The sequence below is a fragment of the Erythrolamprus reginae genome, chromosome 6, assembly GCF_031021105.1.
Source record: "Erythrolamprus reginae isolate rEryReg1 chromosome 6, rEryReg1.hap1, whole genome shotgun sequence".
NCBI lineage: Eukaryota > Metazoa > Chordata > Lepidosauria > Squamata > Dipsadidae > Erythrolamprus > Erythrolamprus reginae.
Window position 1 is genome coordinate 75,745,172 of NC_091955.1, and position 26,537 is coordinate 75,771,708.

The window sequence follows — 26,537 nt, forward strand, 5'->3', positions numbered from 1 at the left end:
ATGCCAGCTACTTACCATTCTGACTTTACAGTGGGTTTTTAAATAAGATCATATGCTTAGTTATTGTTGTAGTTGTGAAAGCACTTTATGCTGAAACAATGTCTTTTATAAATCGTTTTTGCTTTTAAAAATACATTTTGGGTGACATGTTCAAGGAATAATTGTTTCAGAATTCTTTATGCTTCTGGATTTCTCCTTTAGCATATATTTTTTGAAAGGTGTCTATCTTTATTCTAGATAAAAAATATTGCAAAAATATTTGGTTTTGGGATTGTGTTCCTGAGATGTTGGCTAAAGCTTATTTTAAGTGAAACCATTCTTGCCCTAAATTAGCTTCCCTTACCCTTAGAAACGTAACGTTCGTAGCAAATATGATTCGGTCACTATTGTAAAGGATGAAAAGCTAAAGGTTTTTTCATGCGGAAAATATTTTTCACTGTTCTAATAAATAATTCCAGTTTCTATAAAAAGACCATGGAAATAGAAGACCGATGGTGAATCCTTTGGGCTCAGCATGCCAAAATTTCAGAAAATGGCTAACTTGACTCTTGGTGTGTTTTACACACACACACACACAGAGAGAGAGAGAGAGAGAGAGAGAGAGAGAGGGTCTTCCAATATCTCATGGGTTGCCATAAAGAGGAGGGAATGAAACTATTATCCAAAGCACCTGAGGGTAGAATAAGAAACAATGGGTGGAAACTAAACAAGGAGAGAAGCATCTTAGAACTAAGGGGACATTTCCTGACAGTTAGAACAATTAATCCATGGAACAGCTTGCCTCCAGAAGTTGTAAATGATCCAACACTGGAGGTTTTTAAGAAGATGTGGGATAACCATCTGTCTGAAGTAGTGTAGGGTTTCCTGCCTGAGCAGGAGGTTGGACTAGAAGACCTCCAAGGTCCCTTTCAACTCTGTTTCTATTATTATAATATCACACACACACACCAATTTCTATCTGCCCCTCCCCCATCTAGGCCATCCTGAACTCTGGCATTCAGCATTGGGGATTGGTGAATGCCAATGTGTCACCAAAATGTTGTGTATTACTTTGAACAGGCATGTTATAGCTCACCATCAATGAAATAAGCTAGAACAATCTTTTATAAAAAGTTATCACTTTTAAAAATCCCATTGTCCACAGTACATTCCATTTGGGAGGACCGGACCTGGAAAACATCAATTTCTCCAATATGACATGGGGCTCTGCTAAAATTAGACGACTTTCCACACCATCTTCTGTGACCAAGCCACCACACTATATTCTTACAACAGATTGGATCTGGTACTGGAAGGATGAATACAATGTATGGAAAGAATATGGAGTAAAAGTAAGCCTTATTAATATTGAAATCACATTGTCGTCTTCTTCATGCTGTATAGCAGGTTTCTCAACCTTAGCAACTTTTTTAAATGGGTGATCTTAGTTCAGTTGAAAATTATAGATCAATCTCTCTGTGTTGTGTTACATGCAAAGTTATAGAATCAATTATAAACCAATCCATTGTTCACCACTTAGAGACAAAAAACTTGCTATCCAAAGAGTTTTGTTTTAGGAAAAATTCATCCTGTAATCCAGTGTTTTTCAACCAGTGTGCCGTGGCACACTAGTGTGCCGCGAGACATGGTCAGGTGTGCCGTGAGGAAGGAAGCTCAGGTTCCAGTTTTGCAACTTTTTGCTGAGAGCAAGAGAGAGATTGAAAAAGAAAGAAAGCAAGAGTGCAAGAGAGAGAGAGAAAGAAAGCAAGAGAGAGAGAGAAAAGGAGAGGAAGGGAGAGAAATGAGCAAAAAGGGGAGGAAAAAAGAGAAATGAGAAAATGATTGATTGAGGCAGAGAATGAGAGGAAAGAGAGAGAAACAAAAGAGAGAGAGAAGTGACTCTTGATTTAAAGCATATGATAAAAAGCACCCAAAGAATAAGAGAGAAAAAACCCCCAGCCCTCACTTGGTTTTGGAAATGGTTCAAGAGTGTATACACACACACACACACACACACAAGTGGGGGAGAAGACAGGGATGGAAAAAGAGAGGAGAGTGTCTTAGAGTGTCATTTTGTGTCATTTTGGTTGGTGGTGTGCCCCAGGATTTTGTAAATGTAAAAAATGTGCCGCGGCTCAAAAAAGGTTGAAAATCACTGCTGTAATCTACAACTTTTGCAATGTAAAAACATCTGGACTACATGTCTTCATCAAGGCAAAGCTGTAGAATTAAGTTCTTAAGTAGAGGTACCACTCTAATTAGAGCTTTTAAACTTATGCTCACAATCTTAGAGTATTGTTCAACTGTTTGGAATCCCCACCATCATTATAATTGAGCAGGTTCAGAAATATTTCGTTTGGCGGGACCCAGGAGAAGAGCCTTTTCTGTGGCGGCCCCAATCCTCTGGAACCAGCTCCCCCCAGACATCAGAGTTGCCCCCACCCTCCTTGCCTTTCGCAAGCTCCTTAAAACCCACCTCTGTCGTCAGGCTTGGGGGAATTGAAATTTTTTCCCTTCCCCCTAGGCTTATAGAATTTATACATGGTATGCTTGTTTGTATGATTGGTCTCTTAAATTGGGGTTTTTTAGATTACTTTATAATATTAGATTTGTTACATTGTTTTCTTTATTGTTGTTAGCCGCCCCGAGTGTTCGGAGAGGGGCGGCATACAAATCAAATAAATAAATAAATAAATAAATAAATAAATATTTCACAAGAAACGCTAATTTGGATGGTCTTCTAGGAACATGGGCAAGGGGCGGCCCGTGGCCCGCATCCGGTCCACGCGCTGTCTGTGACCGGCCCACCTGCTTGCTATCTGTGAAAAATGTCCCGCTTTTTTTTTAAGTTCTCCCCTGGGGCTGCGGCAGGAGCCTGGAAACGGCGGTCTGGAGGCAGTCACGCAGCTCCTCTGCCCGAGGGAGGCTCAGGACATTGACAATAAGGCGAGCACTAGGCAATGAGGTCACTGGGTGATGTCAGGAGTCCAAGAGAGACGCTTTGGCAGAGCTGAGCGAGCGGCCGAAAGAGAGAAGCAGCAGTGGTGGGGATTGCAATGCGGGCAGGCAGAGGAAGCGGCGGCGGTGGTGGAAGGAGAGGAAGAAGGAGAAGCAGCGGTGGCAGCGGGGGGTGAGGCAGCAGCAGCTGTGGGCCAGGAAGAACCAGCTCCCAAAGGGAGGGGCCGCCAGGGAGGCCTCCTCTGCGGAGGTGCACCGCAGGCCCCCTCCCTGATGATGCGTTAGTCCGGCCTTCTAAAACCATCCCAATTTCTCATGCAGCCCCATGGCAAAATTAATTGCCCACCCCTGCTCATGTGTGTCATTTCCCCTCTCCATAATTATATAATGGCCCCCTTTTTTCTAAGACTACCCTTTCAAGTCAGTTTTGTCATTCCTGCAAATTCTGTCATTTTCACAAACCATTCCTCCATTGTGGGTATTCCAGAGTCGTTCCATCTTTGTGCATATAATCTCACAGCAGTTACCATATGCAAAAACAATCTTTCATAACACTTCTCGAATTGTCTGGCCATTAGTCACAGATTTTTTTCCCTTCCTTGTTTCAGTTGAACTGGAAACCTTTTTTTATATTAATAAAATTGATAAAGTTGTTCAGAACCCAACTATTCTGTAGTTACAAGTAGTTACAAGTACGATAAAATTCATGTTTTCTGCATTTTCAAAATAACTTTGAAACAGCTTTAAACAATCTAGAAACAGATAAGTCATTCTAATTCTGAAGAAAAACCTTTTTTAAAACTAACATTCAAAGAACCTTGATTTTTGTGGAGTGATGTGCAAATGCTTTTGTTTGGTTCTGTTGTATCAGGATGGTGATCATACTGCCGCTCATACTGCCACTACCGTGACCAGCTTTGTCTTGGAGAAAGCCTACCAATCTAAATCAGTTACGACCCTGAAGTTCTCGGCTGGGACAGAGAATTATGAGATTGATATTAAAGGTGTGTTTTCGCTCTTGGATGTCCAAGTGCTGCCTCTATGTTGGTTGAGGCAGGCAGGATTCCGTTGGGTACCATTTGTTGGGGGTCAAGGGAAAGGGAGGGTTTCGCTTTCTCTTTCTGCTCAAGATTCCCATGGACAATTGGTGGGCCACTGTGTGACACAGAATGCTGGACTCGATGGGCTTTGGCCCGATTCAGCGTGGCTCTTCTTATGTTCTCTTGTATCAGCTTAGTTGTTTGGAAATAGCACCAGATTAAAAATCCATGTTGATCTGCCTTGGCCATAATGTTTGGTTTAGCCTAATATTTATTAGGAAACAAAGGTCCATCTGATTAGAAATCAAGCAAGCAGATTTTGTATTAATAAACTTAGATATAATTAAGTTATCATGGTTCTTAAACTATTTCCCCAATGCTCTTTTCATGGTCTTAAGGATACCTAATATTGTTATTATATATATATATATATACATATCACACAAAAAATTCCACCCTTTGTTCTGGTTTCAGGCTTATTCAGATAATAATTGGAATAAATGATTGCTAAAAGCATATATTTGTAAAAAAACACTACACCTCCTTTATTTCTCCTTCTTCTCCCATTTATACATCCTCTATGCAGTACTTTTCTTTCTCATTTCTCTCGTTAGTAGTTAAGCTAATTCTCTCAGAAATAACATCAAAACGTTCCATAAGTCATTCTAAAATTTATGGGCGTTAAATCAGTGCTAGCCAGGAGCCCTAAAAGCAGGTCATAAATCACACATTTGTTAGCTTACTCTCCGGAGCGTGTCGTGGACGCGTCCATCTTAGGATGACAAGAGTGAACGGAATCAGCTTCTTCCGCTCACACCCAGATGTGAGGTAATTGATTAATTAATTCCTCATTCTCTAACTAATATCTCCTCGCTGTTTCTTCTAAACGTCTCTGATAGCGTCTAAAACGGATCAATCCATCTGCCAACACCCCCATTTGATTCATCCGAACTCATGTCTATGTCATTAGCTCCATGGTCATCACTAACATTGCCATCTGTCTCTAAACCAGGTAAATTTACAATCTCTAAATCACCCTCTTTCGAATCTGAACATCAAGGGAGTATACACAACACCCTTCAGACTCCCCTGTTTTATACAGCTATTGTGGCAGTGGCTGTCCTGAACTCCAAACAAGCAATTATAAATTGCTCCGTTAGCAATAGAGCAATTAGACTTACACACCACACCATAGTGCTTTACACAACGGATTGTTCACAAAGTCAGCATTATTTGCATATTGCCCCTAATTCTCATTTCACTGACCTCGGAAGGATGAAAACCTGAGTCAATCTTGAATCTTCTCAGGATTGAACTCCAGGATATTGGCAAAATTCACCTACAATACTACATTTAACACTGTGCAACCTTACCCTTACTCATTACCCGCAAAAATATGTTCCAATTGCCCCCGCTTTAGTCGTAAAATTGAGTAGGATTACATAGTGATAGAAAGCACTTTGTCCTCAAATCAAATGATTTTCACAAAGGTGAACACTTGGCTTAAACATAGCCGATTAAGGTGAACAAAGCTGTTGTGTAAAGTATAAAAAAAATCAAAATACTCCTCTCTGTACAGTGTGAATTGCACCCCTCTATTAATCATGTTTTTGATCATCTAGGCCCAATTTCATGGATAGTATCATTCAAGTTTGTTGTTTCCTAAGCAAAGGAGTTCTGTGGGTCTCTGCTTGAGTGGCCTTACTTAGCAAATAACTTTGATCTTTAAAGCATTAATATAATTTGGAATCAGGGTTGTGTAAGAAAGAGAATGCCTTTGATGTCTTGGTTAATACAAGAGGTTTTTGAATACAGTTAAGAGTTTTGAGATAAGCTGGGAAGGCTAGGTCATTTTGACTTTCCACTTGATTTTAAGGATAGATTTTTATTTCCACCAGTTTTCAATTAAAACATCAAATTGAAATTTTGGTAGGTGAGATAATATGGGCAGATAAAGGTAAACAATCTTTGGGGACAGAAGCACATTTCATATTTTGCAGACAGAAGGATGCCTACAAAACATGGAAGCGTTCCAGGCGAATTTGGAGAACAAAAAAAAAAGGGGCTCTTTGGAAGCTTGATGTCAGTGGTTAAAAAAAAGTTAGCAACTCCTCTTGCATTGCTCTTAATTTGTCTAGATAAAGTGAGCTTTGTTCTGCCTTTAGTGTTTCATCTTCTTAGAACCCAGCTAGGATCCTAGACAGACTTCGTATTTATTCTCAATGCACAAATTCAGTGTTTTGAGAGATGTTTATGTGGGCATTTCTCCGTACTGAAGGAGCGGGTCCAGCAGTCACATGGGTTGCTCATGTCCAATCCGGTGGAACTGAGCCTAGTATTAAAAAAGCTTGCCGGATCCGCCCCTTCCCCAGAATTCGCTCAGTTCGCATATCCTGCGGTTGTATTGTGAATGCTCGTTCAACATTCTAACACCTTCCCTTCGACTTTTCCTTCAAAAAAGTAGTAAGATTTATTGTCTTTATTCAATTACTTGCACTATTTGCGCCAGCCGTTTTAAAAGGAAAAAAAATAAAAAGCGGCTAGGCTTTTTTACTTGGGAGAAGTTGCGGTTTCGTTTTCCCCCGGCGGTTTTGCCGGTTACGATTCCTGCGGCCGCTTGTGGATTCTTCTAATCCCTTGGCCTGGAGGTCCTGGTGCAAGTATTTATTATTGGATTATTGCTTAATTATTGTATAAAAATATATTTAAGGGCTTATAAAATACCTCCTGCGGAGTGGGACGCCTTTAGTCTCCTGGACTTAGTCGATCGCTTTTCCCCCTAAGAAATTCTACGAAGCGATTTTTTGGCGCGAAGGCCTTCGCGCCTTTTCTTAAAATATCTAGGCCTCTCGTGTTGGCCTTCTGCCAGCCGCGTAGGCCTCAGTCCACCGCGTGGATCCGGGAGCGGGCCTTGGGGGTCCCAGGCTAAATTCTCCACCGGCCTAGCCTCCAACCAGAGTGCCTTGGTTTTACTTAATTGCAAAGTTTAGGGAGGCTGGCCCCGCTGGATTTGGGGGCACGAACTCTGGGTTTGCCCAGATTGTCCTCACGTTTCAGCAGCTTCGAGGCCTCGAAGCAGGATCCATTCCTCTTGGGAAGTCCTTGAAATCTTCTCCTTATAATTTAATTATTGGCTCAGCCTTGTCTTCTGTTAATTGTCAGACTATGGCTACCTTTCCCAAGAGAGGCACAACTAAAGGTCCCAGAGAGGCCAGGCCTACAGGCGATGAGATTACTAGTATCCCCCAGGCTTCTTCCTCCTCTTCTCCAGGGGCCCGCCCCTCGACCAAGGTCACCAGGGCCGAGAAGAGAAGGGACCTAGCCCTACAAAAGATTCATGATAAATCAGCAAAACGTTTGAAAGTGCAGGCCCAAGTAATCAGTAGTCAAGACCCACCAGAGGCCTCTAGCCTGCCTCCTTCTGGGGTCCCTGTGTTATCTCTGGATGAGCCAAACCTAGACAGACCCCAACCTAACCTATGGGGCATAGGTCCAGAGGAACCAGATATTATGGAAGATTCCCCCCAGCCAGGATCCTCCCAGGCCTTTAGGAATTCTTCTGCCATTTCTGCTGACATTTCCAGTTTACCTCCTGAGTTCCAATCTATTTTTGCTGTGTTGTCCAAAGCCATTGATGCCAAACTCTCCTCCATCAATGAGCTTCCTTTACCTCTTCCTCCTTCTCGTTCCTCCCGCCCCTTGGGTTCTTCCCCAGCGGTCAGAGCTCCTATTCAGGATGACTCAGAGTCCTCCCAAGATGAATATGAGGATGTAGAGGAGGATGAAGACCCTTTCCAGGGCTTATCTGAGGACGAGGAATCCCAAATAAAGGTCCCTCCTCCTATTACTATTTTCCCTTCTCAACTATTCAAATCTCTCCTCCTCAAAGCTAGAATTTCTACGGGATTAGCGGCCCAGGAGAAACAAGCCTCCACTTCCACTGATCCCCCGGAGGAGAATTTACCTTACTTCACAGAGGAACAGGAGGATAACGAGGTAATCCCTATGCCTAAATTATTTAAAGATGCCTTACTTAAACAGTGGGATTTTCCAGCCTCTGGCCTTAATCCCTCTACCAAGGACAGAAAGTTGTATAAACTCTCCTCTTCCTATGAAGAGCTTCTATCTTTTCCCAAACCAGATGAACCTGTCAAAATTCTTCACTCGGCAGCGGCTGTGCCAGGCGAGGCGGAGGAAGTCCTCCGTCCAGAGGACAAGCGCATCGAGCAAATGCTCAAAAGAGGTTTCTCCGCTGATTCCTGGGCCATTAAAAGTTCTGCAGCAGCCTCCTTCTTCTCCAGAGCCATGCTGCTGTGGCTTCGCCAACTTCAACAGCACATTCCTCCAGATGACTTGAGAGGTCAACAAGACTTCAACAAGGTCTTTGCAGCTGCCCAGTACGTGGCTGATGCCACCTTACAATCTACTAGATTTTCTGCTAAGTCTATTGCAGCCTCTACAACGGCAAGAAGACTCCTATGGATTCGCCCTTGGCAAGCGGGAGTTCGCCAAAAGTGGCAGTTATCCCAGGGCCCCTTAAAGCGCGACCTTCTCTTCGGTGATCTTCTGGATCCTCTCCTCACGGAGACCACAGACAAGAAGAAGGTTTTGGGCCCAACCACAAAAAAGGTTATTAAAACGCAGTCCTTTCGTCGCCCAGGGCGCCAGCAAGATCAAGCGGCTTCCTATCAGAGATCTCCAGGTCAGTATTCCCCCCGCTTTCGTTCCCAAGGTAGGAACTCCAGGGGTAGGGGTTTTCGTTTCCAAAGGGGAGCTGCCTCTAACAGGGCTTCAAAAAAACCTAGATGGTAACCTTTCCTCCATTCCCATAGGGGGTCGCCTAGCTCATTTCGCTGCAAATTGGCGTCTCACCTCCAAGGACCCTTGGGTCATTGACACTGTTCAATCAGGCCTTCTTTTAGAATTTATTTCTCCTCCCCCTAAACGTTTTATTTCCTGCCCTTCGCCCAGGTCATCTTCAGATTGTAACCGTATGGAGGAGGCCATTTCTCATCTATTGTCCATTAGAGCCATTCAGCCGGTCCCTTCCGGTCAGAAGGGCCTAGGTTTTTATTCCATCCTATTTATGGTTCCAAAGTCCTCCGGAGGTTGGAGAGCCATTTTGGATTTAAAGAAACTAAACCTATTCATCAAATATAGGAAGTTTAAAATGCACTCCTTGTCTTCTATTTTGGCCGCCATTCACTCGGGAGATTTCATGGTCTCCTTAGACCTCACTGAGGCCTACCTTCACATTCCTATAGCCAAATGCCACAGAAAATTTTTACGTTTTTCCTTTCAAGGCAGGCATTTCCAGTATAGGGCGATGCCATTTGGCCTTTCCTCGGCCCCTCGGGTCTTCACAAAGCTCTTGGGGTCCCTGGCGGCCTATATCCGGGCGTCTCCCATCCACATTTTATGTTATCTTGATGATATTTTAATTCATGGGAACTCCCTAGAGAGAGTGAAATCAGACCTTTCTGTCACCATGTCAGTCCTTCAGGACCATGGGTTTTCCATCAACTTTGAAAAAAGTCACCTCCAACCTTCCACTTCCATTCCTCACCTGGGAGCCATTATTGATTCAAAATCTTCCCAGGTTTTTCTCTCTCCCGAGAGAAAACTCAGTATAGTGGAGTTAATTTCTAACATTTTATCTAATCCTTCAGTATCCATAGTTACTCTATCTTCTCTTTTGGGGAAGATGGTGTCATGCATAGGCATCATTCCCTGGGCTCGCCTTCATGCTAGGGAACTCCAGTGGCTTCTGTTGCCTTTTCAGAGATCGGGGCACAGCAACTCAAATCGACGCATTGTCATCCCACTGAGTGTTCGCAGATCCTTCAAGTGGTGGAAGTCTCCGGCCATGGACAGAGGATCCCCGTTCAGGTGCCCGGATCAATTTGTCATCACCACAGATGCCAGTCTATCGGGATGGGGCGCCCACGCCCAGGGGATGATAGCCCAGGGCACGTGGTCCCCGGAGGAAGCTTCCAGGCCAATAAATTGGCTAGAGTTAAGAGCCGTCTCCCTGGCTCTGAAGCATTTCTCTCCTCGCATCCCCAACCGGCACGTTCTCATTCTCACCGACAACATTGCCACAAAAAGCCATATCTGCAGGCAAGGGGGCACGAGATCCAAGGCTCTCATGAGGGAGGCCCTCAAGCTGGGCCTTTGGGCGGAAAAACATCTCCAGTCGCTCCTAGCCGATCACATCTCGGGGAGTCTCAACATCCAGGCGGATTGGCTATCCCGAGCAACGATAGACCCAGGAGAGTGGAACCTCCATCAAGACCTGTTCCATCAAATCACCCTCAGATTCGGCCTACCAGTCCTGGATCTCTTCGCGACCAATACGAACGCCCAACTCCCTCGCTTCTATTCCAGATTTCCATCCCCGGGAGCGGAAGCGATCAATGCCCTCCGGAGTCCATGGCCTCCAGGCCTACTCTATGCATTTCCTCCGATTCCAATCCTCCCGGACGTGATTCACAAGGTCCTCACCGAGAGGGCCCGAGTAATCTTAATCGCCCCTCATTGGCCCCGCCGGCCCTGGTTCGCAGATCTCCAACAGCTGTCCGTCCAGGACCCTTGGCGACTCCCCGTTTCGGGGGATATGCTGCGGCAGGGGGCCTCTTTCCATCCAGACCCGGAGTGGTTCCACCTCACCGCCTGGCTGTTATCAGGAGAGATTTAGAGCTGCGTGGGCATGACCCTGATTCAGTGGAGGTCATTCTAAAGGCCAGAAGGGGCTCGACCAATCGAATCTACGACCACACGTGGTCCAAGTTTCACCAGTGGTGTCTTCAGGAAGGTCTCTCCCCTCTGTGCATCCCCATACACAGAATTATTTCCTTCCTTATGCAAGGTTTCCATAAAGGACTCTCCACCAGCACCCTCCGGCGTCATCTGGCAGCCATTTCATCTGTCCTAGGGGGCCCCCGCAGACAGCCTCTCCGATCCTTCCCTGAAGTTCAGGAATTCCTCAAGGGCATAGCCAACCTCAGACCTTCCAAGGTCCACAGGTATCCATCCTGGGATTTGCCACGGGTTCTCCACTCCCTCACGCAGGCACCATACGAACCCCTAAAATCGGCATCCCTCAGGTACCTATCCTTTATGGTAGCCTTCCTGGTGGCTATTACCTCTGCCCGGCGCATTTCGGAGCTGGCTGCCCTCTCAATCAGGCAGGACCTTTGTCAATTCCATCAGGACAAGGTAGTCTTGCGACTGGACCCTACCTTCTTACCCAAGGTCAGTTCCATGTTCCACAGATCTCAGGATATTGTCCTACCTTCCTTCTGCCTCCAACGAGACCATCCCTTGGCAATTAGATGGCACACCCTGGATCTCACCAGAGCGCTGAGAATATATATCCAACGCACAGGACCCTTTCGGAGGTCAGAAGCACTTTTTGTAGCCTATCATCCCAGAGTCATGGGGGCCAAAGTGTCTTCAACAGTAATAGGCCGTTGGATCAGAGGGACTATATCTAAGGCCTATGAGTCGGCCTCCCTCTCAGTTCCAAGGAACATCACTGCGCATTCCACCAGGAGCGCAGCCACCTCGGCCGCTTGGGCGACTCAAGCCCCGTTGGAGGAGGTCTGCAAAGCAGCCACTTGGGCCTCGCCAAATTCCTTCATCAGGCACTACAAAATTGATTCTTACGCTTCAGCGGACGCTGCCTTCGGCAGAAGGGTACTCCAATCCGTTATCTCACACGATAGCAAGCTAATCCCACCCTAGGGACCATCTATTGGGTATGTCCCATGTGACTGCTGGACCCGCTCCTTCAGTACGGAGAATAGGCGTTGATTGCTTACCTGAACGCCTCTTCTCGTACGGTGAGCGGGTACAGCAGTCACTTCCCGCCCTTGTATGTGTCTTCTTTACCTTTCTATATCTTTCTTCCTCTAACAATGAGAGTTGAACACTACAGAGCTTCACAACTGAGCCTAGTCTATGGATTCGCGAATTCTGGGGAAGGGGCGGATCCGGCAAGCTTTTTTAATACTAGGCTCAGTTCCACCGGATTGGACATGAGCAACCCATGTGACTGCTGTACCCGCTCACCGTACGAGAAGAGGCGTTCAGGTAAGCAATCAACGCCTATTTTCAGCCATGAAACAGAAAAACCTGAAATATCAGACGGAAAGATGTGTTTGTAGACGGCCTTGGTTTGTGTCTAAAGAAGACGTGGAGGAAAAGAAGAAAAGGTTGGTGACCAGATTTCATGGTATAAAACATCTCATAAATTGGTTTGTAATTTAGAAAGTATGTATGTGCTTATGTATGTGTCTAGAACATTATACTTTTACTTAGGATTCCATCAATCCAGAGTAGTACATTTTGCAGGGTATCTTCATTGATTTCCCCACTCTGGATACTGTTGTGATTCAGCCTGAGGCTCCTCAGGGACTGGCTGGAGCTCTGCCGGATCCATGCCCAGAGGAGGAGGACAGTGAACAGGAGGGGGAGGACCAGGCAGATGGGGGAGAGGAATGTCAGGAAGAGGAGGAGGGAGAGCAGCCTGAGACCCCCGGGGGGGGGCCTCTCCCCAGCTAGTAGCCTGGATTCATTGGATGAAGACAAACAGGCTATAAAAGACATGAGGCAGCGACGTGCAGCTCAAAGACGGGGCCAATTAGAAAGATATTTGCATCCCTGAATTGGCAACAGCTGGGTTTGGGTGTGGTTCTCCTCAGCAGGGTTGAAAAGGCAGGCCCGCCCTTACAGTCTTGTGGAGAGTTATCAACTGGGAGTCCTGTGACCTTGCTTCGATTCTCGGCGTCTCTGATCTTGGCTTGTGGCCTAGAAGTCTGGAAGACTTGGGGGAGGCGTGGGTTTTATTATCTCCAGCGTTGTTTTTGCCAGCAAGAATCCTGTTTTATTGCCTGGTCTTCGTGAAACCTCTGTGAAACTTCATAGTGTTCCTGTCTGTAAGAACAGTTTTTGTTACCTGTGTTTGCTTTGAATTATATAAACTGCCTTTGCTTTTTACCAGTGTGTCTGGCTACTCTTTTTGGTTGGTGTTGGCGTCTGGGGGGACCCAGACAGAACAGATACTAAAGATGCTGGTATCACCAATATAATTCCTAGCAAGTTGTCAGTTCTGCAGGAAATGGGAAGTCAGAAGCTTGGGGAAGGCCTGTTTAAGCCAAGAAGAAATCACTACAAGGAGCCGAGGTTCCTGGCAGCTTCCCTCAACAGTGGAGGGGACCAGAGGGTGGACTGCCAAGGTGGTATATTGACGTGTGCTCACCCCCGTGGTTCTGAATGCTAGCAGAGTCCAGCGCAATAGCACAATCGCGCATGGAGATGCAGGTGCGCCCATGTTTTGGCACTTTTTTTGCTTCTGTGCTGAAACAAGGGTGCACTTGCGTCTCTGCCGTGATTCTGCTACCTGCACAGGTGCAGTATCAAAATTGCGCTGGACTCCACTAGCACTCAGAGCCACATGTCACCGTTGCACCTTAGCAGCCCACCACTGGAGGGGACTATAATCACCGCCTGGTTAAATCCGGTGCATGCGCTTCAGAGGCACAGAGAAAAAAAGCCAGTAATTGGTTTTTTAAAAAAAGGTCTAAAGGTCAGCCACGATGGTGTGGTCAAATGTTTGCCTGGTTTTTTTAATGTGCATTTTATGTGGGGATGAAACTAAGTGGTCTCAATGTAGACCAAGAATAAGAAAAAAAGTTCACTCACACATCACTCAAAAGTTATTGCTGGTTGCTTCAATTTCCCTTCCTTCATTCAAGTTATCGGCGTTCCTAACACTTGCTCCAAAGTCACATTCCATATCAGAATTCCTTGACTTTGCTTGATAACATTTTTCCCCTCTGCATTGTTTAAAAGAAAGTGTTGATTAATTCTGCAATCTCTTTATTTGAAAGCAAAATGGAGCAATCAAAGGGAAGTCGTTCACACATTCCACGTCACTGGAACCCGACAGCTTTGCCAAAACTGAGATATAAGGTAGGTTTTACTAAATTAGTCGATGGTTCTATATTCCCAGTGCAGTCATTCAACTCAGAATGTTACATTGTGTTTGTGTGTGTTTTAAGTCAGGCACTCTACATAGTGGTATCATAACAAATAGACAAATGACTATTCTGGAATACAAACGCTGGTTTTCCATCTTTGGCAGGTTCTGGATTTATAGCCCATCATTATTCAGATTTTACTCTAATTCTTTATTTTGAATATTTTATTTGAATCGTTTAATGTATATTTTGAGGAAGTAGGTAGTTTTTGTTCTATCTCTTCCTCTGTCTGAGGGTGTATGAGAGAGTGTACTGTAATAAAATTTAAATTAACAGCCCAGTAAACACCAGCAATGGAAAATTTCATATCAACCACAAAATTCATATCCAGTAATGTGAATAAAGGGTGCAAGAGTCTTCAAGCCTGCCAAGTTTAAGGCTTGTGGATTTCAACTCCCATTCCTGAGCTAGCATGACTGGTGGAGGAATTCTGGGAGTTGAAGTCCACAAGTCTTGAAACTGTCAGGTTTGAAGTTTGTAAAAAGTGTACATGGTTGTAAAAAGTATTCTGCTACACTGGTATTTTATTAAACAATATAATACTACACCATTTGGTTCAGAATACTTTTTTCCTTGTTTTCCTCCTCTAAAATCTAGGTGCATCTTATATACCGGTGCGTCCTATACACCAAAAAATACGGTAACTAACTTTAAGATGAGTGGAGTTCCTAGTTCCTAGAGATAGCTGCATAGTATCCTAATAAGTTTGATGAAAAAAGTTCCTTTAGCCTAATGAAATTTTCTGTGCAATCTGCAGCTCTGTGTTCCTTCATGGAGAAAGGATTGAAAGTTCAGGAAGAGTAGATTTCATCTCCAGCATTGAGATGAAAATGGGGCAACCCCTTGCACGGACTATTGGTTGCAATAGAGAAGTAATGCTGGGGCTGAGCAGCAAATACAATATGCAGACCCAACTCATTTGGATGATCTAGGAACATTGAGTGGAATCTTTAGCTGGCGACCTTCATGTGTGTCATTTCCCCTCTCCATAATTATATTATGGCCCCCTTCTAAGTTTCTAAGACTACCCTTTCAAATTTCAAAACCCACAAATCACAAGCTCCTTTTTTCTGTTTTCGACTAAAGTTCCATTAAAGGGTTTCCAGTCACTTGTGAATCCATTTATCTTCTTCCTAATTAAATAAGTCAGTTTTGTCATTCCTGCAAATTCTGTCATTTTCACCAACCATTCAACCAATGTGGGTATTCCAGAGTCTTTCGATCTTTGTGCATATAAGCTCACAGCAGTTACCATAACACTTCTCAAATTCTCTGGCCATTAATCACAGATTTTTTCCCTTCCTGGTTTCAGTTGAACTGGAAACCTTTTTTATATATTAATAAAGTTGATAAAGTTGTTCAGAACCCAACTTATTTTTAACCCAAGTTATTTTTACAACTCCCCCAAGTACGATAAAATTCATGTTTTCAGCATTTTCAACATAACTTTGAAACAGCTTTAAACAATCTAGAAATAGACGAGTCATTCTAATTCTGAAGAAAGTCCTTTTTTAAAACAAACATTCAAAGAACCTTGATTTTTCTGGAGTGATGTGCAAATGCTTTTGTTTGGTTCTGTTGTATTAGGATGGTTATCATACTACAGCTACCATGGCCAGCTTTGACTTTGAGAAACCCTACCAGTCTAAATCAGTTACGACCCTGAAGTTCTCGGCTGCGACACAGAATTATGAAACTTTCAAAGGTGTGTTTTCGCTCTTGGATGTCTAAGTGCTGCCTCTATGTTGGTTGAGGCAGGCAGGATTCCGTTGGGTACCATTTGTTGGGGGTTATGGGAAAGGAAGGGTTTTGCCTTCTCTTTCTGCTCAAGATCCCCATGGACAATTGATGGGCCACTGTGTGACACAGAATGCTGGACTCGATGGGCTTTGGCCCGATTCAGCATGGCTCTTCTTATATTCTCTTGTATCAGCTTAGTTGTTTGGAAATAGCACCAGATTTAAAATCCATGTTGATCTGCCTTGGCCATAATATTTGGTTTAGCCTAATGTCTATTAGGAAACAAAGGTCCATCTGATTAGAAATCAAGCAAGCAGATTTTGTGTTAATAAACTTAGATATAATTAAGCTATCAAGGTTCTTAAAAACTGTTTCCCCAATGCTCTTTTCATGGTCTTAAGGATACCTAATATCGTTATTATATATCACACAAAACCCCCCAGCCTTCACACTCCCCTGTTTTATACAGCTATTGTGGCAGTGGCTGTCCTGAACTGCAAACAAGCAATTATAAATTGCTCCATTAGCAATGGAGCAATTAGACTTACACACCACACCATAGTGCTTTACACAAGGGGTTGTTCACAAAGTCAGCATTATTTGCATATTGCTCCTAATTCTGATTTCACTGACCTCGGAAGGATGAAAACCTGAGTCAATCTTGAATCTTCTCAGGATTGAACTCCAGGTTATTGGCAAAATTCACCTGCATTTAATACTGTGCCACCAGATATCCTTACCCTCACTCATTACCCGCAAAAATATGTTTCAATTGCCCCCACTTTAGTTGTACAATTGAGTAGGATTACATAGTGAATGATTTTCACAAAGGTGAACCACTGTACACCTGGCTTAAACATAGCTGATTAAGGTGAATAAAGCTGTTGTGTAAAGTACAAAAAAACATCAACAAAATACTCCTCTGTACAGTGTGAATTGTACACCTCTATTAATTGTACTCCTCTGTACAGTGTGAATTGTACACCTCTATTAATCAGGCTCAACTGCTTTTATTTATTTATTTATTTATTATTTAGATTTGTATGCCGCCCCTCTCCGAGGACTCGGGGCGGCTCACAGCAGAGAAAAACAAATAATAAATAATCTGAATACATTTAAAACATTTAAGATTTAAAAGAAAGCCCCATATACTACATACACACTCACAAGCATACCATACACAATTTAAACATGCCCAGGGGGAGATGTCTTAGTTCCCCCATGCCTGACGGCAAAGGTGGGTTTTAAGGAGTTTACGGAAGGCAGGTAGAGTAGGGGCAGTTCTAATCTCCGGGGGGAGTTGGTTCCAGAGAGCCGGTGCCGCCACAGAGAAGGCTCTTCCCCTGATAATCATCTACGCCCAATTTCATGGATAGTATCATTCAAGTTTATTGTTTCCTAAGCAAAGAAGTTCTGTGTGTGTCTGCTTGAGTGGCCTTACTTAGCAAATAACTTTGATCTTTAAAGCATTAATATAATTTGGAATCAGGGTTGTGTAAGAAAGAGAATAAGTCAATCTGGACCCTTTGATGTCTTGGTTAATACAAGAAGTTTTTGAATACTGTTAGGAGTTTTGAGATAAGCAGGGAAGGCTAGGTTACTTTGACTTTCCACTTGATTTTAAGGATAGATTTTTATTTCCACCTGTTTTCAATTAAACCATCAAATTTAAATTTTGGTTGGTCAGATTATATGAGCAGATAACGGTAAACAATTTTGGGGCCAGTACATTTGATATTTTGCAGACCGAAGGATGCCTACAAAACATGTAAGCGTTCCAGGCGAATCTGGAGAACAAAAAAAGGGGCTCTTTGGAAGCTTGGTTTTAAAAAAAGGTAGTAACAACCCCTCTTGCATTGCTCTTAACTGGTCTAGATAAAGTGAGCTTTGTTCTGCCTTTAGTGTTTCAGCTTCTTAGAACCCAGCTAGGATCCTAGACAGACTTCATATTTATTCTTAATGCACAAATTCAGTGTTTTGAGAGATGTTTTTTGTGGGCATTTTCCAGCCAGGAAAGAGAAAAGGATGGAATGTCAGCCGAAAAGACATGCTTGCAAACGGACTAGATTTGTGTCTAAAGAAGATGCGGAGAAAAAGAAGAAACGGTTGGTGATCAGATTTTGTGGTATAAAACATCTCATAATTTGGTTTGTAATTTGGAAAGTATGTATGTGCTTCTGTATGTGTCTAGATCTCTAGAACATTATACTTTTCCTTGGGATTCCATCAGACCAGATTAGTACATTTTGCAGGCCATCTTCATTGATTTCTCCACTCTGGATACTAAAGATGCTGGTATCACCAATAAAATTCCTAGCAAGTTGTCAGTTCTGCAGGAAATGGGAAGTCAGAAGCTTGGGGAAGGCCTGTTTAAGCCAAGAAGAAATCACTACGAGGAGCCGAGGTTCCTGGCAGCTTCCCTCAACAGTGGAGGGGACCAGAGGGTGGACTGCTAAGATGGTATATTGACGTGTGCTCACCCCCGTGATTCTGAATGCTAGCAGAGTCCAGCGCAATAGCACAATCGCGCATGGAGATGCAGGTGCGCCCGTGTTATGGCACGTTTTTTTGCTTCCGTGCTGAAACAAGGGTGCACTTGCGTCTCTGCCTGTGATTCTGCTACCTGCAGTATCAAAATTGCGCTGGACTCCGCTAGCACTCAGAGCCACGGGGGCAAGCACACATCACAGATTAGATTAGATTTATTGGATTTATATGCCGCCCCTCTCCGCAAACTCGGGGCGGCTCACAACAACAAAAAACAGCACAGTACATAATACCAAATCCAATGCCCACCAATCTAATTACAATTTAAAACTAGTAATCTCATAAAAACGGTATATATAAAAAACAGGCACACAGTCAATCAATCAACAAAACAACATGGGCAAGGGGGAGGTGTTTTAGTTCCCCCATGCCTGACGGCAGAGGTGGGTCTTAAGGAGTTTACGAAAGGCAGTGAGGGTGGGGGCAATCCTAATCTCAGGGGGGAGCTGGTTCCAGAGGGTCAGGGCCCCCACAGAGAAGGCTCTTCCCCTGGGTCCCGCCAGACGACATTGTTTAGTCGACGGGACCCGGAGAAGGCCAAATCTGTGGGACCTAACCGGTTACTGGGATTCGTGCGGCAGGAGGCGGTCCCGAAGATATTCTGGTCCGGTGCCATGAAGGGCTTTATAGGTCATAACCAACACTTTGAATTGTGACCGGAAACTGATCGGCAACCAGTGCAGACTGCGGAGTGTTGGAGTGATATGGGCATACTTGGAGAAGCCCATAATTGCTCTCGCAGCTGCATTCGGCACGATCTGAAGTTTCCGAACACTTTTCAAAGGTAGCCCCATGTAGAGAGCGCTACAGTAGTCGAGCCTCGAGGTGATGAGGGCATGAGTGACTGTGAGCAATGACTCCCGGTCCAAATAGGGCCGCAACTGGCGCACCAGGCGAACCTGGGCAAACGCCCCCCTCGCCACAGCTGAAAGGTGTTTTTCTAATGTGAGCTGTGGATCGAGGAGGACGCCCAAGTTGCGGACCCTCTCTGAGGGGGTCAATAATTTCCCCCCCAGGGTAATGGATGGACAGATAGAATTGTCCTTGGGAGGCAAAACCCACAGCCACTCCGTCTTGTCTGGGTTGAGTTTGAGTTTGTTGACACCCATCCAGGCCCCAACAGCCTCCAGGCACCGGCACATCACTTCCACTGCTTCGTTGACTGGACATGGGGTGGAGATGTACAACTGGGTATCATCCGCATATTGATGATACGTCACCCCATGCCCTTAGCAGTCCACCTCTGGAGGGGACTAGAATCACCGCCTGATTAAATCCGGTGCATACGCTTCAGCAGCACAGAGAAAAAAAGCCGCAGCAACAATGTCCTTTGTGGTCAAGCCTGTCTGAAAGAGGGCCGAATATCAAATGGAGGCACCAGCGGCATCAGCCAGCCGCAAAGCACCAGCAGTGAGGGTGGAAGTTCGGGGTTTCCCAGTCCAGTCCCAAATTCAGAAGGCGAGCTCTTCAGCACCAAAATCTGCCATTAAAGGAGTAGGTGCCAGAATTAGGGAGAAAGCTCTTTCCTCCAGAAAGACATCTAAGGCAGAGAAGAAGGATGCCAGGAGGCATCAGAGAGCCCTGGATAAAGAAATAGCCAAAGCTGAGAGAAGGTGAGTGGTGGAGACAGGCAAATATGACATATACACTATGTCTGCATGTCCTGAAGAGAATTCTAGGGCAGAACTCAAAGTTCAATCATAGATAATGAAATGCACTGGAACTCAAGGATATCCACAGGATTGGTTTTTTTTAAAAAGGTCTAAATGGCAGCCATGATGGTGTGGTCAAATGTGTGGTCACATTTTTGACTGTTTTTTAATGTGCATTTTATGTGGGGATGAAACTAAGCGGTCTCAATGTAGACCAAGAAAAAGAAAAAAAAGTTCATTCACACATCACTCAAAAGTTATTGCTGGTTGCTTCAATTTCCCTTCCTTCATTCAAGTTATAGGCCTTGGTAGCACTTGTTCCAATGTCACATTCCGAATCAGAATTCCTTGACTTTGCTTGATGAACTTTTTTCCCCTCTGTATTATATAAAAGAAAGTGTTGGTTGATTCTGCAATCTCTTTATTTAAAAGCAAAGTGAAGAAATCAAAGCGAAATCGTGAAAAAATTCCATCTCACTGGGACCCGACAGCTTTGCCAGAACTGGGATATAAGGTAGGTTTTACTAAATTAGCCGATGGTTCTATATTCCCAGTGCAGTCATTCAACTCAGAATGTTACATTGTGTGTGTGCATTTTAAGTCAGGCACTCTATATAGTGGCTACATAACCAATAGACAAATGACTATTCTGGAATACAAATGCTGGTTTTCCATCTTTGACAGGTTCTGTTTTTATAGCCCATCATTATTCAAATTTTATTAATCCTTTCTTTTGAATGTTTTCTTTGAATCCTTTAATGTATGTTTTGAGGAAGTGAGAAGTTTTTGTTCTATCTCTTCCTCTGTCTGAGGGTGTATGAGAGAGTGCACTGTAATAAAATGTAAATTAACAGCCCAGTAAACACCAGCAATGGAAAATTTCATATCAGCCACAAAACTCATATCCACTAATGTGAATAAGGGTGAGTCTGCTTCTTCAATTAACTCTTCTTCTGCCCTCTCCATCTCTATAAAATAAAGAACAAGGTAGCTTGATGATAAGTAGGTTACAGAGTAGAAGGAATGAAATTGGTGGCTAAGGTCAAAATGTTTATACCTTTTTTCCCCTTTGCAGCTGATCAATCTCCTTCCATCCTCCAGCGAGTACATAAAAGTCCAGACTAACTTTCAGCGCACAATGCCCAGGGTCCCAATATCAGCCATCAAACGAATCCAGAACTCATCTCTTTGGGAAGTTTATCAGTGGTACGTGCAAACCGGCTCCACTGTTGTCATCACCTTTTCTGGAATAGGTTTACCCCCCACCCTCCTAAATGCTTTTGTTACATAGCAGAATGCTGGATTAAAGGAGAATACTTTCTTGGAATAATTTCTCAGTGTAATTTGAATTCAAAGTACTGAAGGTTGTTCATGGTTGTATTCAGGGGTGGTATTCACTTACTTCCCTACTGGTTCACAAATGCGAGTGTGCATGAACGTGTTTTCCGAGCATTCTTGTGTGCCTCCTTTGCATGCACCCAGCCTCAAAAACGTGCCTAAATAGGATGACATAGAGATGGGGCCACCTGCAATTTAATAATAATAATAGCAACAGAGTTGGAAGGAACCTTGGACGTCTTCTAGTCCAACCCCCTGCTTAGGCAGGAAACCCTACACTACTTCGGACAGATAGGTATGCAACATTTGCTTAAAAACTTCCAATGTTGGGGCATTCACAACTTCTGCAGGCAAGCGGCTCCACTGATCAATCGTTCTGACTGTCAGGAAATTTCTCCTTAGTTCTAAGTTACTTCTCTCCTTGTTTAGTTTCCACCTATTGCTTCTTGTTCTACCCTTAGGTGCTTTGGAGAATAGGTTGACTCCTTCTTTGTGGCAACCCCTGAGATACCGGATACTATTTGCACTACTAGTTTGGATGAACCATTTCAAACCGGCTGAATACCACCTTTAGTTGTATTGCCAAGGAGCAGTGAATTTAACTCTTTCTTACTCTTTGCGAACCTCTTTGTGATGGTCACATAGCTAATTATATGGTTGAGAGCTTCTGTCTTCATGTATGGTGGTCATCTCCAGTTCCTGAAATATTAATAGAATTCCTTTTTCTGGCAAAATGTTCATTTTGTTTGGCATATCTTTTCCCCCGTAGTATGAAAACTTTCCTTAATCATAGTATAAATGTTGCTTATTGGAAGCCAAGTGAAAAATCCATTTGCTAGCTGTAACATGAGGAATCCATTATCATGGTTGAAGAAGACTTGGGGATGTTAGCTTAGAACAATGTTTCACAATCTTGGCAACATTCAGATGCCTGGATCTCAACTCCCAGAAAATTGTGGGAGTTAAAGAACTGAAGAAGCTTCTTAGATGATGAGCAAAACGTCTTCAAGGAAAAAAACCCAAGAAAGCCTAGTTGCTTTTTGAAAAGCACCTTTGGTATCTAGACGATAGACATGCGGAAGTTAAAGTCCATACATCTTGAGTTGAAAAACACTGACATTAAGGAGCACAATTTGTGGGGCTATTACATGTTGCAAGTAAAGAGCAAAAGAGCTCTGTAGCAGAGAAGGAGCCTCTGGGATAGATATTGAAGACTCAAAGGGAATGAGTTTTTCTTTCAAAGAGATTTTTCTGACCAATGGAAATCTTTCCAAAACTTCTCTTTGAAAATGATGTATAAAGAGGGTATGATGTGAAGGAAGGAGATCTGAATTTGGAAAAGCCCCAAATAATAAACCAAACAAACATATTAAAATATTTGATTCAAGTTCAGTTTTCAGAATTTTATGGAAAAAACCTGTATATTCTGAGTTTCTGTGTCTTCCTTGCATGCCTTTCCATTTAATACATTTGGAAACAAATACTAGAATATATAGCTTTTTAATTTTTTTTTACCATAGTATGATGAAGTACTATTCCCCCCAACATCATTTAATGGAAATAGTATCTGTGTAGATCATTTTAGTCCAGGGATCTCCACCCTTGGCTACTTCTTTTGCTTCTCTTATGGAGTCTGCTACCCATTAATGTTCATCCCTAGAACAGGACATGGCTAACAGCAATATTTCTCAACCTCTGCAACTTTAAAATGTGTGCACTTCAGTTCCCAGAATTCCCTCGCCAGCTGTGTTGATTGGAGAATTGAAGTTGAAGTTCAGGTATCTTAAAAGGTGCTGAGGTTGAGAAATACTGATTAAGGGAGTTCATTATCTGGATAGGATTCTTAGCATCAGGTATCCCCTTGCCATTTCTATTTTATTTTCCCATGATCTTATTTGTGCCATTTTTTAAAAAATGTTTATAGGCAGAAAGAACAAATGAAGAAGGCAAATGGAGGAAAGGATGTAGATGAAAGGCTTCTGTTTCATGGAACAAGTAATAACCACGTTGATGCCATCTGCCAGCAGAATTTTGACTGGAGGATCTGTGGTGTTCATGGTACAGCTTATGGCAAAGGTAATTTCTATGGTGTTTTGTGTGTAGTAATTGACGGTGATACACTTCCTATACTCCTACACCATTTATTTGTACTCAGATGTTAGCAGAAGTGAATGGGGAACTCTGACCATCCAGATGTTGCTGAATTGGGTTCTAGTATTTATCTTCAATGATTGTATTGGCTAGAAATAATGGATGATGCCAAGTGGTAGGTTGCTCCTGGTTTGGCCTGGTTCTGTGAACTGGTAGTAGTAGCGGTGAGAAGCTCCACCCACCTGGGAAGCTTCATGAATGAACCAGTAGCAACGGGGTTTAGAACCTACTACTGATGTTGACATCTAACACAGCTGAAAGGCATCTGGTTAAAGAAAGATGTAGTAAAGTATTTAGCAGGGGGGAAAAACCCTCTGCATATAGTACCCGTAAAACCTAACATTCAAAGTATGGAAAGTTCATAAATGATATAAAAACAAAAATTCTTTTCATTTAAATTACTACGTTGATTTTGCAAATTCTTAGTATATTTCTTTTCCGGATTAGAAAGACTTCTACAATAAGTGGGGTAATTGTAGCCCCAAATATATGTTAAATGTATGTTTGTCCTGTTTGTCTTTTTCTTCGAAAATTAATAAAAATATAAAACAAAAACAAAAACGAAGTATGGAAAGTTCAGCTCTTCCTTTGGATTATGCTGATCCAGCTGTTCTTGGGTCTAGACCAGGGATGGCGAACTTATGGCACGGGTGCCACAAGTGGTATGCGGAGCTATATCTGCTGGCACATGAGCCATTGCCCTAGCTCAGATCTAGCACATATGTGCACACCAGCAAGCTGCTTTTTGGCTCCTACGGATGCTCTGGGAGGGCATTTTCAGCTTCCAGAGGGCCTCTGGAGGGATGGCGGAGGGAATTTTAGTCCTCCCCAGGCTCTAGCGAAGTTTCTTGAACCTGGGGAGGTTGAAAAACAGGCCTACCGGGGCCACCAGAAATTGGCAAATTAGCTGTTTCTGGCCTCTAGAGGGCCTCCAGAGGGGCAGGGGAAGCAATTTTCGTCCTCCCCAGACATTGAATTATGGGTGTGGGCACTTGCACAGGCACGATAGTGTATGCACACACGCTTTCAGCACCCGAGGGAAAAAAGGTTCGCCATCACTGGTCTAGACTGACCCTGCTTGAAGACAAAAAATTTAGATTTATTTGCTGCATTTATATCCTGGTAGCCAGCTTCTTAAAACCCACCTGTGTTGTCAGGCTTGGGGGAATTAAGATATTCTTTCCCCCTCGGCTTCCACAATTTATGTATGGTACGTTGTATGTATTATTGGTTTTTAAAATAAGGGCTTTTAGTTTTTAAGTATTGGATTGTCGCACATTGTTTTTATTACTGTTGTTAGCCGCCCCGAGTCTGCGGAGAGGGGCGGCAGACAAATCCAATAAAATGAAAATGAAATGAAATGAATGAAGTTAGGCTGGCTGGCACACATAATCTTTTTCTCCAGTTTTATCCTCACCGAGCTGAGATGTAGCAACTGGTCCAAGCCAGTATAGATTGGAATTTGGGTCTTCCCAATCCTTGTTTGGCATTAAAGCCACTAAATACACTTCTATTTTGTTGAAATTTGAAGCGTAGTCTCTTTTTTCTTATGTCTTTCTTCTTTATAGGAAGTTACTTTGCAAGGGATGCTGCGTATTCTGATGACTACAGTCGTGGAGCCAGTTTTTCAGTCAAGTCCATGTTTCTCGCCAAAGTATTGGTGGGAGATTTTACAACTGGCAGTCCGTTGTATCTCCGTCCTCCTTCCAAAGATAACCAGAGCAGCCTTTTCTACAACAGCTGTGTGGACTATCTTACAGATCCATCCATTTTTGTCATTTTTGAGAAGCACCAGATTTATCCAGAATACCTGATTGAATACAAAAATTAAATTTGTGAGTAGACCCAGGACTCCCGGTTTAACACGCTGCTAAATGAGCTTCTCTCTGGATGACCATTGAGGACATTAGCCTGTCGTGTTAGCAGCATCAGCATTTTGTTGAATGGGTTTTTTTTTTTTAAAAAAAACCCAACCTTTTAATAGACTACAAAGATATCCTCCTGCAATTGGGCTTCGTAAATGTAAAAAGCAGATTTAATTTTTACTGTCAAAGTTCACTAAATCTATGAAAACTAAGTGCTTTTTTTTTTTTAAAGAAGAGTCATTATTGCTTTCTCAAGGAGGAAAAATTTTACTTCTATTATGCCTGTTCTGGTGGCTATATGTCATGTGAAATCCAAGATGATAACTTTGTATTATGATGGGGAAATTTAATTAGTGGAATCATAGATGACTCATTGACTAGGTTTCCTTAGAAGAGCAACACCCAAAATGCTCATTTAGCGTTAAAAAATATCCCCCATCCCATCCCTTTGCATTAATTGAGACTTAGGTCTGCAGTGGTTTGAAAAGCTGCAGGTGCAGGGTATATACCCTGTATGTACATAAGACATTGTATTATGTATATGTGCCTTACTCTCATAGGTGTGTGCTCACTCACGTGTGTTCAGAAACAATCTAACAATCTTACATCTGAAGCATTAGATATCTCTATAAATACCAGATTTACATCAAGAGCCTGCATGAAGAAGCGTCGATTTTAATCATCTCTAATGTTCCGTTTGAAACAGTTCTACTGTTTTTGCAGATTTTAATATTTTAGTATTGACATAATCTTTTTCAATGTTGGTCCGTCTTTCTAAGTCTATAAGGGTAGAGAAATTGTTCAGTTCCAATTACGTTGTCTGCATCTTGACATTCCATATGAACAACATTAATCTGTCATTTAGATTCCAAAAATAAATACTTTTTAATGTCTTTTTGTAGTATGCTCTTAAAAAAAACACTTGTATATGACTGCAGAATACTCATTATATTCAACATGGAATTCCAGAACAGCTGTAAAACATCAGGTTGAAGAATGCTATTGTAGCATTTTTCTCTGCTTTATTTTGTTAACCCTTATGCTTCCTCTTTGACACAATGATATGTATATCACTGTATATCATTGTATATAATGATACAAAAAATTTTATCCTTGAATTCTCCTGTCACCAGGGACCAAAATTTTTATAGTTCAGATATAAAATATATGTTGGGAATATTGCTTAAGAACTTGCCATCTGCTTAAATAAACTTTAGCAAAGAA

The 26,537-nt window shown here is 43.0% G+C and overlaps 1 protein-coding gene across 1 annotated transcript in view; it reads left to right on the forward strand.

The window, feature by feature from the left end:
- The window catches only part of LOC139169747 (protein mono-ADP-ribosyltransferase PARP12-like), a 42,289-nt gene extending 15,752 nt beyond the window's left edge, over positions 1-26,537 (forward strand). Inside the window, exons 6-15 of the mRNA XM_070756303.1 lie at positions 1,145-1,331; positions 3,809-3,941; positions 12,097-12,193; positions 13,871-13,952; positions 15,608-15,725; positions 17,769-17,865; positions 20,392-20,473; positions 21,035-21,165; positions 23,222-23,373; positions 25,017-26,537. Of these exons, the coding sequence (XP_070612404.1) occupies positions 1,145-1,331; positions 3,809-3,941; positions 12,097-12,193; positions 13,871-13,952; positions 15,608-15,725; positions 17,769-17,865; positions 20,392-20,473; positions 21,035-21,165; positions 23,222-23,373; positions 25,017-25,279 (1,342 nt within the window). The 3' untranslated portion in view covers positions 25,280-26,537. The remainder of the gene's footprint in view (positions 1-1,144; positions 1,332-3,808; positions 3,942-12,096; positions 12,194-13,870; positions 13,953-15,607; positions 15,726-17,768; positions 17,866-20,391; positions 20,474-21,034; positions 21,166-23,221; positions 23,374-25,016) is intronic.